Genomic DNA, 20,232 nt, shown 5'->3' with positions numbered 1-20,232 from the left:
TGATAAACCAGATTAATGTATTGTTAAACTACAGTAGTCTATAGCGGAAAAAACAAAAAACATTGAGTTTAGCCAAAATGATTAATCTTAATGGTCTTATTTGTCTTCATAAGAATAGAGGGAAAACTACATTAAGGGTGACTTAAATGCATTTATTAATGGATACACACTCTTAATTATTCAACAAAATGGTTATGTAATAATGTGTGGCAGAACATGCTCCAAGTTACTGAACTTGGATGAGCTTTAGCTCCAACACCCTTTTACAATATACATGTAAAATAAATAAAACATAGTAAAAGGAACACCATGCTAATAGTCCATGTTTCAAATCAAATACCAACATATGTATGACAAAACAACCGACAAAAAAAGACCAACAATTCCACCATTCTGAGTCTGCATTATAGTGATTATAGTTAAGTGAGGTTCTCAGCCAACAGTCTGGAGGGTAGCTGAGAAGGTAATCTATGACCTGAGAAACATTAACCATGAGTTTTAAGTTGCCGCTTAAACCATCTGGGAAGTATATATTGCACATTTCTTTATCTTTTATAGACAGATAGATAGATAGATAGATAGATAGATAGAGATAGATAGATAGATAGATAGATAGATAGATAGATAGATAGATAGATAGATAGATAGATAGATAGATAGATAGATAGATAGATAGATAGATAGATAGATAACTGCCACATTAACATGTAGTTTTAAATACATTGTTCCCAAGATTTCAGTAGCAGTCATATCGAGTAGTGATTGGCTGCAGCGGATTAACAGGGCGGGTCTTGGTACATATGAGGGAACTGTGTAGCCGAGTGTGATGGTTAAGTGAGAGGAGTTTGGTGCGGGAGCAAGACGGAACAGAGCTACAAAAACAATAACAAACCACGGAGAGTTTACTTTTGACCCTTGCTTCTCAAGAGGATTAAGCGCCTACACGGACCAGAGAACCAAGGGGGTTTGGAAAACTGGGGAGAGGCGAATCCAGGCCCTGGTGAAGAAGACGGCAAGAGTGGCCTTGTTGTTATTGTTTATGCACGGACTGTAAAGGCTTGTGTTTGCACCAGTAAAACACGTGTTGCATAAAACTCAAAGACACTGTTATCACTTCTGACCACAACCCATCACAACTCTCTTCAAAAATTCAACTTTTTCAGTGGTTGAAAAGTAGTTAGTAAGCCTGGCATACTGATTTAAGTAAAAACAGCAATATAGAATGATACAGAACACACATACTGAGATAATAAACAGATAAGACAACGAAGATTACCTGTAATATGATTTCTTCGTAGAATGATGAACTCTACACACAAAGCGAACTCCCGGTCTCCATGCTGCTTGGGTCAGGAGAAACAAACCAATCTCTTACCCAGAGATCATTGTGCTATAATCCTGTTTGGTGCCAAAGTCAGAGTCCGTCCGTCATAAAACCCCACGTAATTTAGTATCACTGTCCAAATGTTTTGTTTTTTTTTTAAAGAGGGAAGGAGGGTGGGATATAGGTGTGTGGTGTTCATTATCCTATGAAGGTAATCTTCCTAGTCTTTCCTCATATGATATACTCCACACACAAAGTGAACCATACCAAAGGATGTAGAAAAAAGGAGTGGTAGGTTAGATGTGAGTGAAAGAAGCCACAGATAACAGAGTGAGCAAAGGTAGGCTGAGAGCAAGACACATTTAAGTTATAATGTTTAATAAAGGTCTCAAAAGAGTCCCAGGTAGCAGCATTACAGACGTCAGATGTTCATTTTGCCCATGTAGTAGCCACTCCCCTTGCATTAACACAGAGATTCCTGCTACAACTGAGCAGGACAATACACCGCCAGAGTGGAGGACGCTAATGAAAGAAGCATCACAAACTGAAAGCTAGAATGGCACAAAAAAAATAAAATGTATATATTTAAAACATTGATAAAAACAAACAAAAAACACAAGTGACTATACTATACTATCTGTGTAATGCAGGAGAAATTTGGACAATGACTGGCTATGACGGGGGCTTTTATGAAGGAAGTGACATGGGACTTGGCACCGAAAAAGATTACAAAGAGGATCTCTGGGAAAGAGATCCGTTTGTTTCTATTGACCAAGCAATATGAAGACCGGGAGTTCAACTTGTGTGTGGAGTTCATTATAGAGGCAAGAAACAGTAATTCAAATTTCCATTCCCGGCACTGGCACAGTCAGGAAAAAGTTGCTTAACATAATAAAAAAAAGATCTGTTGTGTACAGCCTAAAGGAAGAATATGGTCTGAATGTGTTAAAAGTACTCTAGACATCCTAATAAATCTCCTCTATTGGCGTGAGCTGAAATGCATCTGCCAGCAACACAACTGTGCTCAGTTCTAGCACCTGCACTGATTAGACTTAATTTCACCAGCCTCTGTACAATGAAAGTTCTTTCTATAGTAACTGTGATTAAAATATTTACCACAGCAGATGATTTTTTTCACTGCCTTTTACTTTTGTAGGGAACTATGAAACCTTAGCTTTCCCCCTTAAGCAAAATCTTTTGATGCAGTTTGAAAAACAAAATGACCCGTTTAAGAACATGACACATCCACAATCACAAGTTCAGCACTTCAGTTGGTTCAACGAAACAACCTCAAATGGCTCTTTGTTTTACAAATTTATTATGAAGGAGGACAGGTTTGTTCATTTTAGAGGACAGAAATAATAAAAAAAAACTTCACCACATATCCCAAAACAAAAGTCTTATGATTGTTATAAGAAAGCACTTTAATTACCTACATTTGGATGTGTGTCAGATGTGTTCTTAATGTGAAAATATTTTTTATAATGTATTAAGTTCCTGGATTTGTTGAATTAGTTTACAGTATACCGTACAAGTCTGCACCTAAAATCAGTTCCAGTAATTACAAGAAATACAACACTCAAAATGTGCAATATTACCTCTATGATCTGATTCATGTAGATAATAGAAGTAACTGAGCGTGCACCTTTGCATTACTGAACAGTTTTCTCACCACCACAAATCCATCAGTAAATTAAGGCTTTGCAATTTGTGAAACAGATTTGAATACTGTAGTTATAGCACCATTTAGTCATGTTGATGCGACCACCTGATCAATTGCTACCCAAATATACAGCATTTTAATATAATTTTTTGACTAGTTTATAGGAACTGATTTTAGTTACTCTTTTGCTCTTTAAAAATTGTTTTGATAGCAAAGTAGAACAAAGGAGTCCCAAACTGTCTTGTTTCACATTAGCATTGTTCAAATTTGCACAGCTTGAAAAGAAAAACTGTACAACAGCACCAGGTTTTTAGAGTTGCCAACAATTTCCCAAAATATTGAAGTCTTGTCATTTCCAGGTGGCACTTAAAGCAGGAGCCTTGGAAGCCCGATATTAATACATGGCAATTTTAACCATTGCAGCTCAAGAAAGCAACTTATGCTTTTTTCTGGTAATTTTATTCTCCCAGCTTTAAATGCCCCTCAAATAAGTTAAGTTCTGAATGAACTGGTAAAATAATTAAGTGTGGTACAAACAAAAAAAAAAGCAGATTTGATCATAAAGACATTTATCCTTTAGATTAGAAAGTTTGTTTGGCCTATGTATTGTTTGAAGTTAGGTTGGTGGGCCACAAAGAACTGAAATGATGGCATCACAAAGAACTGCATCACCCTACATTGCACAACAAAATTGAACTCCCATGCAATATGACTAGCCATTCCTTAACCTTATACTGAATTAATGACTTTTAATGGGTGTGTTTAAGACTGGATTAAATCACAGTGAAAAGAAGATGTGAAGTTCTATTGAGTTTATGGGTGCTCAGTGGCCTTAAATGATGGTCTTGCATCTCAAGGAAGACGTGTCAAAACATTGGTGGTGCTGCTGACAACAGATAAACCAAATCAATTAGATAATTGTTTGTACCAGAATCTCCACCCTCAATACTGGGATTTCTAAATTTTGATATCAAAAATTGCTCTGTTCATTTATTAAAAATTTGATTTACAACATCAAGAGTCACATCACAGTAAATGGTCGCCCATTTTTTGAGCATGGTTGTTTTACCCAGAACTTGTAGCAAACTGGACTTTTATAGAAAATCCACATCTGCTAACACAATTACTATTTTTTAATTGCTTAGTGGTAACATAGCACATTTAAACCAGAAAGTGCTGCTTGGAACAGTTAATAGCAACCGGGAATATTGCCAGTGAACCAATAAAATGAGATATGCATTGCACCTCAACAGGTTTGTGCTTAAACAATAGTAAATACATGGTAGTTGTGAACCGTTATCAAAAGTGGGGTGTTTTGCTACTGCAGTCCTAACAGGGGATATGCATGGCTGCAGAGTTTGCAACCAAATCAGTTCTTAGTCATTTTGTATGCTGTTTAGTTAGTTCTGGGTGTAAACAAAGCACACCAAAAACACACCAATCAACGAGATTTCACCTTCAGTACAAATTACAGAACATTTGAATGAAATTATTGAACTGTAATTTTCATTTAATATGGATACTATTTTGTTCATATTAAATTGACAATATTATACATTTTCGATAGCAGACAATTACATATTAGAAACTGTGGCATTTTTGTTTGTTTATTTATACTGGGTCGTAATGGATTCATATCAAGAACCACCAAGCACATTTTTTGGTATCTAGATTCAAAGTCATCTGAAGAATTTCATAAGCCAAACATGCAATTCATGATATCAAAACAGGCGTCCACTTCATTATAAATTCAACATTTCAAGAACTGAAGAGATTGATTCATTTGTTTACATCTCTCAGCTCCTTTCAGTAATGTAATGTATTCCTTTATAATAGTTATAAATATCAAAATAATTTTTGATAACACATGTTTGTTTTTCTCATCACCGTCAGCATCATTAATTCAGTATTAAACAGTCAAACAGCTTGCCTCATGAAATATAGGACACCTGGTGGCATTACAAGTGTATAAATGGCAAAAAAGACCTTATTTAGCTATAGACACATTAGTGTGGCTTCCACCACTGGATTTGTCTTTATGAATAAAATTCTACTGTAAGTAAACATTTTTTCTTTAAATATGTGAAGATGCACCTCGCCCACCCCACCCCCCCATTTCATGTTCCATTTTTTAGACCTACATAAATAAATGTAGCCCCAGTATAGCTCATGGAAACCATGATAACACATCTCTCAAAAGCCCTCCTAATGACTTTTATATACAAGATTGGTATATAGAACATAAATAACTACACAAAAAATATTAAACTCAGCATATTCACAAATTGACTCAAAGTAAGAAATTGAACCAAAAAACTGCCAGAAGACGATACACAACTGAAAAAAAACAGCTTAGAAATTATTTTATATATCTATATATACTTTCTGTGCTCCAAGACTTACAAAGTGAAACCTGAAAGAAAATTGATTGGTAAAAACTTTCCACCTCCTCTTCTTTTCTTCACCTCATCCGATTGTTTCAAATTGGTTTGGGTGTAAAAAATATAAAGCCTGGTAGGTTTGCAGCAAAGAAAGAAGTGATGTCTGAAAGTACAAAACTGTAAAGTGTTTTTTTTTTCTTCTGTAAACTAAGTACCAGTAGTGTCTTGGTTCCTTTTTCATTCTCTCCTGTACAAAAGTATAAATATATGCTTTCCTTGAATTTTTCACATATCTAGGACACAGAGGACAAAGTAAGGTTGTTTTTTCCCCCCACAGTTACAGCATCAGAAGTTCCTGTGTGTGGTTTGCTGGTTTGCGTCACATGACGTGCTGGATGATAGTCTCTGCATAAGAATAACGTGCACTGTCCTGGTCCAAAACAACCGCCCTGTCCTACAGTAGGTCCATTTTAGGTCTGTAATGCAGCAGGAGAGGTGCCTTCTGTGAATACAATGGAATGAATAGTGTAATGTCAAATACAGTAGGACATCATAATCATAATTTTTGTTAGCACATAATAGGTTACTAATATATTAATCAGTGGTTGGAAATTCTGGCCTGTGATTGGTTAAAACCTCATCATAGGCGCACTGGTCAGTCCCACCCCTTTTCAAAGGAACGCCTTTCTCCCCTGCACACCTCACAACAAGAGAAAATGGCACCGATTCTGTGACTTAACAGAAAATGAATTACAAAACATACTACAAAAGAAAGATGCTCCAAACACTAAAATGGTGATTAAAACGTCACTGTAACTGTTTTCTGACTTTCTGAAATTCAAACAAATTCAACTCGCCGAAAAAAACATGACGGGCAGGGTATAAACTGGATTATGCAGCAGTCAGAAAATCAGACGGAGAAAAACTTTGATAACTATGCGGTATGAACATTTTGTGTTATTTATTTATTAACATATGCTTTATCAGCTATATTTAAACAAAATATATAAAGTTGTATTTACTGTTCAACTTTGCCTTACTTATTTTCTTGACTGATTCATATATTAAATATGTACTGCAGACTCAGCCATAATGGAAAATTAAATGCCCCTCGGGGAAGGCTTCGGGCATTTTAGCCCCCTCTCGGTAACAATAGTCTTCCCTTGAGTCAATAATTTTCCACTATAGCCGTCCTCTCCAGTTCACACACATTATATATATATATATATATATATATAGTACTGTGCAAAAGTTTTAGGCAGGTGTGAAAAAATGCTGTAAAGTAAGAATGCTTTCAAAAATAGACATGTTAATAGTTTATATTTATCAATTAACAAAATGCAAAGTGAGTGAACAGAAGAAAAATCTACATCAAATCAATATTTGGTGTGACCACCCTTTGCCTTCAAAACAGCATCAATTCTTCTAGGTACACTTGCACACAGTTTTTGAAGGAACTCAGCAGGTAGGTTGGCCCAAACATCTTGGAGAACTAACCACAGTTCTTCTGTGGATTTAGGCAGCCTCAGTTGTTTCTCTCTCTTCATGTAATCCCAGACAGACTCGATGATGTTGAGATCAGGGCTCTGTGGGGGCCATACCATCACTTCCAGGACTCCTTGTTCTTCTTTACGCTGAAGATAGTTCTTAATGACTTTCGCTGTATGTTTGGGGTCGTTGTCATGCTGCAGAATAAATTTGGGGCCAATCGGATGCCTCCCCGATGGTATTGCATGATGGATAAGTATCTGCCTGTACTTCTCAGCATTGATGAGACCATTAATTCTGACCAAATCCCCAACTCCATTTGCAGAAATGCAGCCCCCAACTTGCAAGGAACCTCCACCATGCTTCACTGTTGCCTGCAGACACTCATTCGTGTACCGCTCTCCAGCCCTATGGCGAACAAACTGCCTTCTGCTACAGCCAAATATTTCAAATTTTGACACATGAGACCAGAGCACCTGCTGCCATTTTTCTGCACCCCAGTTCCTGTGTTTTCGTGCATAGTTGAGTCACTTGGCCTTGTTTCCACGTCAGAGGTATGGCTTTTTGGCCGCAAGTCTTCCATGAAGGCCACTTCTGACCAGACTTCTCCGGACAGTAGATGGGTTTACCAGGGTCCCACTGTTTTCTGCCAATTCTGAGCTGATGGCACTGCTGGACATCTTCCGATTGCGAAGGGAAGTAAGCATGATGTGTCTTTCATCTGCTGCAGTAAGTTTCCTTGGCCGACCACTGCGTCTACGGTCCTCAACGTTGCCCGTTTCTTTGTGATTCTTCAAAAGAGCTTGGACAGCACATCTGGAAACCCCTGTCTGCCTTGAAATTTCTGCCTGGGAGAGACCTTGCTGATGCAGTATAACTACCTTGTGTCTTGTTGCTGTGCTCAGTCTTGCCATGGTGTATGACTTTTGATAGTAAACTGTCTTCAGCAACCTCACCTTGTTAGCTGAGTTTGGCTGTTCCTCATCCAGTTTTATTCCTCCTACACAGCTGTTTCTGTTTCAGTTAATGACTGTGTTTCAACTTACATATTGAATTGATGATCATTAGCACCTGTTTGGTATAATTGTTTAATCATACACCTGACTATATGCCTACAAAATCCCTGACTTTGTGCAAGTGTACCTAGAAGAATTGATGCTGTTTTGAAGGCAAAGGGTGTTCACACCAAATATGGATTTGATTTAGATTTTTCTTCTGTTCACTCACTTTGCATTTAGTTAATTGATAAATATAATCTATTAACATGTCTATTTTTGAAAGCATTCTTACTTTACAGCATTTTTTAACACCTGCCTAAAACTTTTGCACAGTACTGTATATATATATATATATATATATATATATATATATATATATATATATATATATATATATATTAGCTCAAAGAGCCAGCTGCCCAACGTTTCGATATGTTGTACATATCTTTCTCAATATATTTTATCAGCAATAGATTGTTTGTTGTTTTAACCAGGGGTATGCTAATGCTGAAAACAGAGTGCTAACTTGCTATGCATTTGGGGAATCGAAATTTCCATCAGCAGTACATACTTCTGGTAAGCATGCACTATCCGGGAAGGATCAAATGTCACAACACTTCTTAATCATTGATTCTTTCTCCTGCTGTGAGAAGCAGGCATCCTGAAATAGATACAGAATAATTAAATCCTAACTGACCTGGGGGACTGGAAGGAATGTATTTAATCTAGCAATTTGTTTTTGGAGATAAGGAGTTGCTTCGCACCAGAGCATGTGAGCAGAGTGGTGGAGCGTGAATGGAGCGGGACCAATTTACCCGGAGCTGGAGTTGAGTGGATAAAGTGGTTGAGCAGAGGGGAAGCGAGGAAATCTCTGTCCCCATGTACCAACTCCCGCTCCATAATTTCCAGAGCAGTGCATGTGTTGTGCCTAATAAAGTAAATGTGCACATTAATGTTGATGGTCAGGATACATCACTTAAAAAAATGTGAAGCCCAATCAGTGAGTGAGTGAAGTAAAGGCTGTCCCTCCCGCCATGTCTGTCCTCTTTTAGCTGCATGTAGCGCGAGTGTCGAGACCTTAGAGGTTATTTTTAGGGGTTGGCACGGGTAGAAAATTTGAAACCAGCCAGACCCGCTGTGAAAAATAACAATAAAAAAACAAATCACAAATAGTATTTTTACAACATATAAATACTGTATATAGTAGACATATCTTTTCAGATCTGTAGTCTTGCATAGCCTCTTTCAGTACTGCAAATGACAAAATATAAAAAAATCCCTGATTGAATAAAATTTCATTTTGCATTTTTTGTGGTTTGGTTTAATATAAAACAGAGATTAATAAAAGATGGTTGAACTTTTCTTTAATTTTGTCTTTAATTACTGTATTGATATTAAATACATTTCAGTAATCAGTAAAGGGAGTTGCTCTATGTGTATGTCAGTGTCAGAGAGTGAGCGAGTCCCTGCCTTGATTACTGAAATGTACTGACATTGACACCCCCTCTCAGTGACACACAATTAAACGTGTAATAATCCAGGTTAAAAAAAACGGGGAGAGGAAGAGAGAAAAGTGCGAGCGACTCCACACTCAATTGACAGCGAGATATCATTTTTGGAAGGCCACCAAAGCCAGGTAAATTCATATTAGCCTTTGAAAGAGAGCGGCAGAAGAGTGGGCCACATACTTAAAAGCACTGGAGTGGAGTGGACTGGGGAATTAAAGGTAGCAGAATGCAGCGACCTGAGGAATTAAAAGCTGTGGAGCTGAGCGGATTCAAATATGATTGAGCAATGAGTGGGATTTTACACTGCTCCGCTCCGATGCTCTGCTTCGCACAGAAAAGTAAAAACATACACTTTCAGGAAGAATGCTTTGCACAACCAAACACATGTCAACAGGCAGCAAACACAACCCATTTAAACTATACTTTTAACATGTATTTCATGGATCCATGCTGGGCTTATATTAAATGGTATTTGAAAGAAACCCTGCTAACATGGAGGCTTACGAGGGTGAATGTATTGAAGAGTTTCAGCTGCCTTCAAAACTGTGTTGGTTAAGCCACTGCTAAAAAAATCTACCTTAGATTGTAGACCCATTTCTAACTTACCATTCTTAGCTAAGGTTCTTGAAAAGCTATTAGTCAAACAATGGAACAGATTTCTGGATAGTAGCAATGTCCTTGAAATGTTTCCGTCAGGGTTTAGATCTGCTCATAGTACAGAGACTGCCCTTGTCAGAGCGGTGAATAACTTACTGATGACTGCAGGCTCTAACTCAATATAAATGTGTAGTTCTTTTAGACCTTAGTGCGGCATTTGATACTATGGATCATGCCATCTTAATTGCAGCTTGTTCAGAATGCAGCTGCTAGGATTATCACCAGAACAAAGAAACAGGCTCATATAACTCCTGTCTCCCAGTACGTTTTAGAATTGATTTTAACATCTTACTATTGACATATAAAGCAATAAATGGCTTGTCACTGGATTACCTAAAATAGATTCTGCCACATACAAACCTCTGCGTAGTTAGGTCAGCTAACGCTGGCCTTTTGTGCCTCCCAAAGGTATGATTGAAAAGCACAGGAGAAAGTATGTTTAGTTATAATGCCCCAGATTGTGGAACTCATTGACCTTTTCTATTCGAGATGCTGTTTCGGTCAATATTTTTAAGACAAGATTAAACACTTACTTTATAGTTTAGCCTTTTTTTAAATTGACAAATATAATAGTGTTTATTTATTTTATTTCATCAATTTTGTAATTTTGTGTTTTATCATTCTTATTTATTTCATGTTTTCTTCAATCTTTTTTTATTGTTATTTATTGATGCTATTATTACTTTGTAATTGTTATTACTTCTTGATATTGCACACTTTTTTGTTTTAACTGACATGTAAAGTACTTTGAGATACTGTGGTATGAAAGGCACTATATAAATAAATTTAAATTGAAATTTGAGACATATTTAGTCTAGTTTTTCAGATGGATGGCTATGTATCTTTGCAATTTCGACCCAAAAATATTGCTGCAATGCTTTAGATTTGTCATCACACCACTAGATAGCTACATCTCCCACTGTTGCCAATACCTTTGCCACTGAAAAAAACATTCTGGTAATGTGGTTTGACAAAAAGCAAGTTGGATCCCCCAATGCAAAACCCTGACTGGTTTTAATAATATATTTAACAAATAATACCAGATACCATACCTTAAATCTCCATCTTGTTACGACTACGAATTTCAAAGTGTGGTCCTTGCCCAAGATTTCTTCATTGCATAAAATATCCAACTAAGAAAGGAAGGAAGGAATTATTTATTAAACTCAAACATTTAGGATAAAAACACCAATATTAAGTCTTTTAACAATAGCAAATTGCAGCATGCCATTGCAATGTAAGAAAGAACATTGCAGACAAACTCATCTTGTGTATGCTTGTAACTTATTGTAAAGTTATTAATGCTGAAAGAGTTAACACAGCACATCTGGTATTTTCAACTCAATATTTCAATCACCCTTTCATCAGACCATCAACAAGAAACCTCTGCATGGAGCTTTATTTAAATAAAAAAGTATAACTAGAAAAAAAAATCATATACACCAATAATATCTCAAAGAAACAAATGAAAAACTTTTCTTCTCAGGTCTGATAGTGAACTGCTAACTCACTACTTGTAAGAACAAAGTTAAAAACACTTTATTGCATGGATCAGCTCTTGCTAGAACATGACTTCTTTGACTGAATCTTTTCCATACCTTAATAAAGGACATGCCAATGCAAACTGACAGTTGTTATTGAGGTACTGTAACCTGTCCATTTTTTCAGTCTGTGATCCATAGTTGTCTTGGGTAATAGGTGCAAAACCTCCACTTTCATTACTGCAAATCTGCAGTGTTTGTATTCAGGGAACCTGTGTTCTGTATGTCCTCATTAGCCCTGGATTTGAACCTCTCAAAGAGGATGCATATAATCCCCTGGGCTGGTGGCAGATCAATGACCTTTGGTTTTTTATAACTGTGAGCAGATTCTTTGGACAGAGTAATCCTATGCTGTAATGTATCCTATTGACTGCTCTAACATGGTTTAACTTGAACCTCTCTCTTTCATTCCCTAGACAATATAGAATGTGTTTGTTTTGGACAGCTGAGTCTTCTGCTTTTTCCACCATATTGTGTGTATTTCAGCTCCAGTATAAGGTCATCATTCTGCCTGGATAGGCTCTTAAAATCCAGTATGCTGCCCTTCCAACACAGTACACAGCGTTTAAAAAGTAAAATATAGTGTAGAATAAAAGTGAACATCTACATCCCCACACTACATTATGCAGACAGAAAGTCTTTAACAAACATAAAGTTTACAAATGATACATTTTAAAACTAAAATCAAGTATTGAAGTATGTGAAAATTAACAGAATATGTCTAAAGTCAGGAGCGAATACACAACTCAGGAGACACACAATATTGATTAAACAATAAGCATAGATCTTGAGAGAACTGACACTTAACGAGTTTAACAGTTTCAGTAGTTGCAGTGTAGCATCTCAGAAACTAGAATCATAAAATAAGCCATTCAACTTTTTACAACTGATGATGAAAAACTAAATGCTGGTGTCTTGCTTAGTTTCTTTAGACTGGGTTTGTATCTAAAAGGAATGAAGTAAGATGACAACCTCTTTGCAAAGATTATGAGGTAAAGAGCTCAATGTTACTTTGCTCAGATAATTGCTAGCCCACTTTGGTTTAATTACTCATAAGACGAAATCAAAACTCTTTAGATTTTGTCAGTGCACAGACCAGGTCTTGCTAGAACATGAGACATATGAAGGCAGAGTCAGTGCTGTTATCTAGTCAGTAGGTTTCATTTGGGGAAATAATTTATTCTGGGTATTTCAAAGCTTTAAAAAAGATAGTATTCATGATCCTTTTAATTTTTAAATACTCACAATTAAAAATAACAACATGTTATACATAACCTTTTAAAAAGGATTGTTTTTTTTTATCACCATCTTCCCAGGAACCGCAGCCTGCAAGAACAGCTAGCTATTAAAACCCCAGGTGGGCTGCAACAGCCCTGGCAATGCTCAATTACCTCATTAAATGATGCCAAGTTGAGCTTTTTGGCAATGAACTTCTTCAAGTGTAGGACTGTGGCCTGTGCTGAGCAGCGGATCCACTTTCGTTTCAAACCCCGCAGCTTGCTGCTATTGCATTCCAAGCAGATGCTTACCTTCAGGAGAAAATAAACACACAGGCAGGGAAAGTTAATAAGAATTCACAGTCCTCACTGGTCATTCTACAGGCAGCCTTTATTAATCTAGCAACACTAGGCAGTGTCAAAGCATCCTGGCATCATCTCTCTCAGTTTTTCAAGAAAAATGCATTCTCTGTTCGAGCTGATAGACACACATCCTAACAAACACACCTTTACCAGATATGTCAACCTCTCTCAAACACACATTCATCACTCTCTGATAATTACCAGCCTCAAACTCACACAAGCAATCATACTTTAACCCTTTGAGGACCGTGATTGCGTAAACACGATCATACTGAAGTGTCATTCTGGGCCCGTGATCGGGTAAGCACGATCATACTGAAGTGTCATTCTGGGCCCTTGATCTGGTAAGCACGATAAAAAAAACGCACTTTTTGACTTACTTGGCCACCATGCTTTGCAGAGAGATTGAATTTCACTGCCTGCTTGTTTTTTATTTTTTTCCTGTGTGACATCACTGAGATTTCATATTTAAAGGGCAGAGATATTTTCTAGCACCACGCAGAAAATAAACATCACAGAAATTTGTTTAAAAAAAAATAGGAACACACTGTAAATTTGATGTATTTACTGATAATTATATCACATTTATTCTGTCCCATGTGTTTAATATGTTTTTACAACATTTATACATATCAAGAAACAAGTGGATATAGGCAGATACTACATTGATCAGGTACATTTTTATTTCCTTATTACTGATAATAATGGAATGAAGAACTATTACTTTATTTATAAATATTTATTTTGAGAAACTAAAATCGAGAGTAGTGTCCATTATTGCTTACAAAGAACCTGAGAATAAATGTGCATTATGCAGAGGGTTATGAATGTCATCTTCAACCTCTGTCTCTCTGCTTATTACACACACACACACACACACAAAGCAAGTTACTGCAAGATAAGTACTCCATGGAGTTTGCTACTACAGAAAATCTGATTACTTGTTTCTGTTTTGCATTGGCTGATCTGATATTCAGCAAAACTGTCTATTGCAATCTGTATTTTGTTATAAACACCACAGCTTGTTTGATAAGCCTTTAGAGTCAACCCATTAACACCATGTGATACTTTATCACTAAAACCTCAAAAATATTTAATGTTTGAGCAAACTCTCATATATAATATGGATATGATTATTTTCAAAGGCTTAGACAGTAATTTAATTGGACAAGATTAAATAAAAAAAGACCAAACTACAAAATGAAAGAAATTAGTAAGTTTCCTGTCAAGACTTGGATACCATCCTAGGACATTGCAGTGCAGCGAGCACAGACATTAGCTTCTTTGTAACAGAGCTTCTATTTCAGAAGTGATCTGAGGAATATTAGACATTGTGACAGATATACATGAAATACATGTCAGAACCAGAGTCAGAATTGCTCGCTCCAAAACAGAAGATTAAAACATTTAAAACAGACATAGAGGACCAACAGTAACTAGCTTTCCTTACTATCTTTCAAATCCATTCTTCTCACCTCATGTTGGCATTATCAACATTATCACTACCCCTGTTTTATTGTGTTGAATGTTTTCTTTTGGTACTTTGCTTGTTTGCTTTTAACTTTAATTTGGGATATACACTACAGATTTCTCAAGTACAAATCTGATGGTAGAGAGGCTATTATAGAGTGGTCTTGACTTATAGCAAAGGGAGGGATTAGGTACCAGATGGTATTGTATTACAAATATCTGCTTATCCTGGATTACAGTATTAAAAAAGAAAAAAACAACAAAAAAAAAACAACAAAAAACAAATAAGACAGCCCTTGGATGTTTGCTTGAACCAAGAGCCTCTACAACAGAACGAATTCAAACAACAGAAACGTCTGTGTGTTCTTTTGTCCTATACAAGAAATGTCACGTAGCACTGTACTGCAGACTTCTCCTGCATTGTATTCTATGCATGCGTCGCTACGGTATAAAATTAAATTAGGTATTCTGAACACACGCAGGCTTTACTTTAGAATTGAAAGACTAAGAACAGAAACCATGTTTGTGCAATGAAGACATCAAAAGGTGGTTTATCTTTGGTAAACTGGAGTGTGCTAACATTTACACAAAACAATTTTTGCAGCATAATATAAATCCATATTTTGAAATGTAAAACAAATACTACGTAAGCCATCTGGACAGATGTTGAATGTTGCATTTTAGAGTAATTTGATTTTTATGCACATGGATAGTTGACATTTTATTACTAAAATATATATTCAACACATAACTGCTGTATTTTAAAATTACACTCTGCATTTCAGGCAATGTGTTTTGTCATTAAAGTGTACTCTAGTCACTGTAAAATTAAAATGCTAATTCAGTGTGCACCTTTAAATCAAACTCCAATTTCCCAAGCACATACAGTAGCAAAGGAACAAGCCATTATCTGCTGTAAAACTGTATTTAAAAATAAAACAATAAAACTGCTTTTTGTTTTTTGCAAGAAAGCACTACATGCGTCTGATTTGTGTGTGTGTGTTGAGAGAGAGAGAGAGAGAGAGAGAGAGAGAGATTAGACTACACCTTCAACAATGCTGTTTATAAAATTATTTATTTTAGAATCATGGTAGGGCACAGAATTGTTAAGGTTGTTGAATTACATTATTTTATGATCGAAATGGCAAGGCACCCACTGTCTAATGTAGAATTATCTAAGGGGTATATTCAATCAAAAAATACAGTGTCTCTTTATGACATGTGCTTTTTCCCTGCTTTATGGAACTATCTCTTGATTATAAACCAGAAAAATCTACCTAACAAACTTCACTAGTTAACAATATTCATTTAACTCTTTCAGCACTGGATACTTGCAAAAAAGGTCTAGGAAAGATAACTCTTGTTAAGTATACCAATAAACTAATAACTAGATATCCTCAGACATGGGTTTTCAACCAGGCGTAGGCGTACCCCTACCCCTGGGGTTACTTCTGAGGGTGATAGGGGGTACGCAGGATGACTCCGAAATGCAAAAATTAAAATGAAAGTAAAAGAAAATAATGATCTTGAATTTATTTATTTTTTTTAAACAGTATTATATATTATTGTTAAACCACTGTGCACTGTGCAGCTCAAAGAGCATTTTTTTTCTCAAGGAGGCAAGCCTCTGTTATGAACTCCTATATGCAGCTTGACATACCGGCTTTTTCATTTTGACTTGCTGTATTTTCAAGCTTAGTTCGCATTTATTGGACAGCAAATACTAAACATAGACAAAATTGGTTTAAATGTATTATATTAGACACCAAATTCAGCCAATCACAGCCTGTCAGCTCGACTGGAGACAGTTCAGTAATATTGCTCCATTCAGATATCTGTTCAGATAAACTAGAAGCAGCTCTGACCAGTAAAAACATGTTTAATAAATAAAGTTGTTTTTTTTCCCCCCCTAATTACACTATGTAACACAATTTTTGTTCCTGGGTAGCAAGTGTTATTTCCTAATTGCTTATGGGATCCACTTAGGCAGCTGGAACTAAACTGAACTGGTGGGCTTAAGGCCCCTGTATTTATACCACTATTTATATTACTGGAAAGTTCTAGAAGTTACTCCAAGTTTACTCAGCACTGAATCTATCTGGAATGTTCTGGAAAATAGGTAAATTTCAAAATATCATTGTCCTGGTCACAAAAGCAAAGTTTGTGGGGAATAATAGCCATTTTCTATACTTTTGAGGCATAAGCAATTAGGAAATAACACTTACTACCCAGGAACCAAAAAAAAAAAAAAAATTGTTACACGGTGTTATGTGTGTGATCCTTTATGGACATTTTTGGGACTAGTTTCCTAAAAACTTTCCTCAGTGGAAGGTTACAAGTTCAAGGTAAATGTAGGTTTTTAAAATGTTTTTTGAAAAGAAAATAATGAGAACTAATATGTTCTAATAGCAATAGTGGCTTCTCGATAAAGGCTCTACCGTGTGCCTTCAGTTCGGGACGCATCTCCAGTCGTGGTCAGCTACCACACAGCAGATCCTTCATCGATGGGAACTATCGCTTAATTGCATCATTTGTTTTCACATCCAATTTTCTGAAGGAGATTTTAAAAAGTGACCAAAAAAAAGAAATCCATCATAATGGTAGGAACCTTTTTAAAAACAAAATATATTTAAAACACAGCTGTTTCATGATCTTATTAGCAATTGGTGCTTGTCTTATGAAGGCATTTTTAAAGGTAGAATGGAGACTAGCATTGTTGAAAGTCTCCGTTTGCCATGCTAGATTACGCAGTAAAACTTTCTATAAAATCTGAAGGGAGGCCACTACCAAAAATGGAAAATTCTAACAAGAACAGGTCATTTCAGTGATTGGTACGACAGACTGGATTGGCTGACCGGGGGTGCAGCTAATAACCATCTTGCTGGCCCTGTTTACTTTTCAGAAACTGTGGTAATTAATTTTCAGAAACTGGTAATTTGCTGACATGGACAATGGGTTTGTAGTTGTGCCTCTTCTGACTTAGAAGTCACTAGCCCCCACTGCGAGTCCCTTTGGATATTTTTTACATTGGCTTTAATAAAAAGTTTGTCATTGTTAATTATTATATATTTTTGTCTTTATTTATTATTTATATTTTGTATTTTCATAATTATTATTTGTATTTCATACAAAAAGATCACATTGTCAATACTGTACAGCTCTGCTGTGTGCCTGTGTGTACTATTCGCCGTGCACATAGTGTTGTGCAATGATTATATCATGTGACTATATGCAATCTAGGCAGGAAATTCAAATACTACACTAAATTTAAATACTAAAAAATATGTGTCTGCTGCAGAACACATAAAGCAGTATCCAGCAGGAGTTTTACACAGCAATGGAGGTAAGCTCTTCTGTACGTCCTGCAACGTTACTGTAGATCACTACCGAGAATCGGCTGTTGACAGGCATTTAGATTCAAATATTCACTGAAAGAGAAAGGCGAAAAAAAAACAACCTGTACACATAATTTATAAAATAGTTCTGTGCACATTCCGCAAAATACAATACCTGTGAGGCAGCGCGGTGAATTTTAGAGAAAATGTCTGCAATTTTCACAGGGCCTTAAAAATAATTATGCTGAGATGGGAAGTCCATGGTAACATGATAAACATTTACAGTGCAGACTATTTTTGATTATTTATAACAACTTTGCCAAATATAATTCAAATGTGTTTTTTCAAAGAGATTCACAAATGCTATATTTTGATTCTGTGCATCTAAAGACTTGAAATTAAAAGTTTTAAGAACTACTGTTTGGCATTCTATCCTAAACCAGCAGTTTGTCAGCCCCAAACTGTTGTGACATAAGTTATATATTAAATAAACAGGGGGGAATGTATTTGTAAATCAGATTGTTCTACCTTTTGCTGCAACTGTGGTTTCATTCAGTGAAGCACAAATTGTGAAGGATTTTTAAAAAATGATTGAAAACCACTGTCCTAAGGTAATATTTCTGCAAAGTTATTTCTCGCTAAAGATCTGAAGTTGGCTCTTTGTATATCTTATGAATAGAGGACATATAAATACATGTTCACATTTGTTGCCTTCCTAATTTTGCTAAAAACCTTGTAAGCATTTCTCTTAATGCAAACTAAATGAAAGCACCAACAAAATAAATAAATAAATATATATATATATATATATATATATCTACTTTATGTAGCAACAATTTCACAGACATCTAAGAAGTGTATTTCTTAATATATCATGCACTTTATATTCATGTATGACAATGAATAAAGTACACCACAGCTATTTCATAAAAAGACAGTAATTCCATCTCAAGGTTTTGGCAACATTGTTAAACCAAACAATCATGTCACAAGAACCCCTCTGTGAAATTACAGCTTTTTCATACACTGTGGTGGTGGTGGGGGGTTATTACTCCTTTTGCTTTTTGACAAGTCATCCACAAAAAGGTGCATGTTTTACATCTCATTTCCCCTTAACTTTGATGGGAAACATGTTGGACTTGCATGTTAAATATTTACACCAAGAGGGATCTGGATCTTGTGTTTCTAGTCCACATATTAGACAACTTTTAAAACCAGTTTTTATTTCTGATTACTTATGAGAAATGTGTGGGTTACACAAGTTCATCTATAAACATTGTATAAATTATGCTACTAACAGTAATAGATTATGAAATAATAAAACTGAATGTCAATACATGTTTGAAATATTTTTTTGCTGTAACACAAGTACAGTAGAACCTCATTTATCCACACCCCATTCATCTGCGACATCAATTATCCATGGCTCCCTGACGAGTTTTATCTCTGAAATATTTATTTAGTTTTAAAGTAAATAAAAAAAAGGAAAAATGTATTTTTTGTTTCAAATCCCTGAAAACTAGCAACACCTAGCTACCATTATTTAATATTAACATGTGGAATAAACTGGCGATAATACCTTGTGATATTTCTAGCTGCTAGACACTGCTTGATGGGCTGAATATCTCATAAAATGTCTAATGATCTAGCTTTGTAGTATTTGCATTTATTATTATACATTTTTTTGGTAACAGAAAAAGCTAGGGAAATGGGGTTGGTGTATCACATTTAGATTTGTCAAAGTAAACAAATTTTAAAACATTCTTCTGTATGTAATATATTATATTGCATATATCTCCAGTAAACGCTAATTTGGTTTACATTAATAGTTTCTGTATTTTATTCATGCATTCTATTCACACATCCGTGGACCTATGTCCCCCCAAACAAGCGGATAAACAGAGTTCTGCTGCATTTATACTATACAACAACTGGACACTGCTCTCCCATTGCTTTCTACAAAGGTCAGTTGTTCTATTATTATTCAATAACAGAACTTCAAATAAACCACAGCTAACACATGAGCGTCATTGAGGGGCAGGACGCCCCGAAATGGCAGTTTCTGTGAGAAAAGGCTTAAAAGGAAAGTGTTCATGCTTTGGGACATTGAAACTGCAGGCACTAGTCTGACAATTTAACTTTGCTGAATGAAACATTCTCTTTTTTTCTTGCCATGCTATGTTTTAAAATTATTCTGCCTAAAAAAGCCATAGCAACAGCCTCTCCCAAGTTATTGTGATAATTAGCATTTGTTGAAATTCAAAATTAATGATAGCAGCTGTTGTGT

The 20,232-nt window shown here is 35.8% G+C and overlaps 1 protein-coding gene across 3 annotated transcripts in view; it reads right to left on the bottom strand.

The window, feature by feature from the left end:
* Positions 1 to 628: 628 nt before the first annotated feature.
* The window catches only part of LOC117421483 (polycomb group RING finger protein 3), a 147,185-nt gene continuing 127,581 nt past the window's right edge, over positions 629 to 20,232 (bottom strand). For all 3 annotated transcript variants that reach the window (XM_059025788.1, XM_034035951.3, XM_034035952.3), the window contains 3 exons: positions 12,952 to 13,089; positions 11,072 to 11,152; positions 629 to 5,870 (listed from right to left, as the gene is read on the bottom strand). In XM_059025788.1, coding sequence (XP_058881771.1) covers positions 5,823 to 5,870; positions 11,072 to 11,152; positions 12,952 to 13,089 — 267 coding nt within the window. In that variant the 3' untranslated portion in view covers positions 629 to 5,822. The remainder of the gene's footprint in view (positions 5,871 to 11,071; positions 11,153 to 12,951; positions 13,090 to 20,232) is intronic.

This window comes from Acipenser ruthenus, chromosome 1 (genome assembly GCF_902713425.1).
Source record: "Acipenser ruthenus chromosome 1, fAciRut3.2 maternal haplotype, whole genome shotgun sequence".
Lineage (NCBI taxonomy): Eukaryota > Metazoa > Chordata > Actinopteri > Acipenseriformes > Acipenseridae > Acipenser > Acipenser ruthenus.
This window is presented reverse-complemented; position numbering and strand designations above follow the sequence as displayed.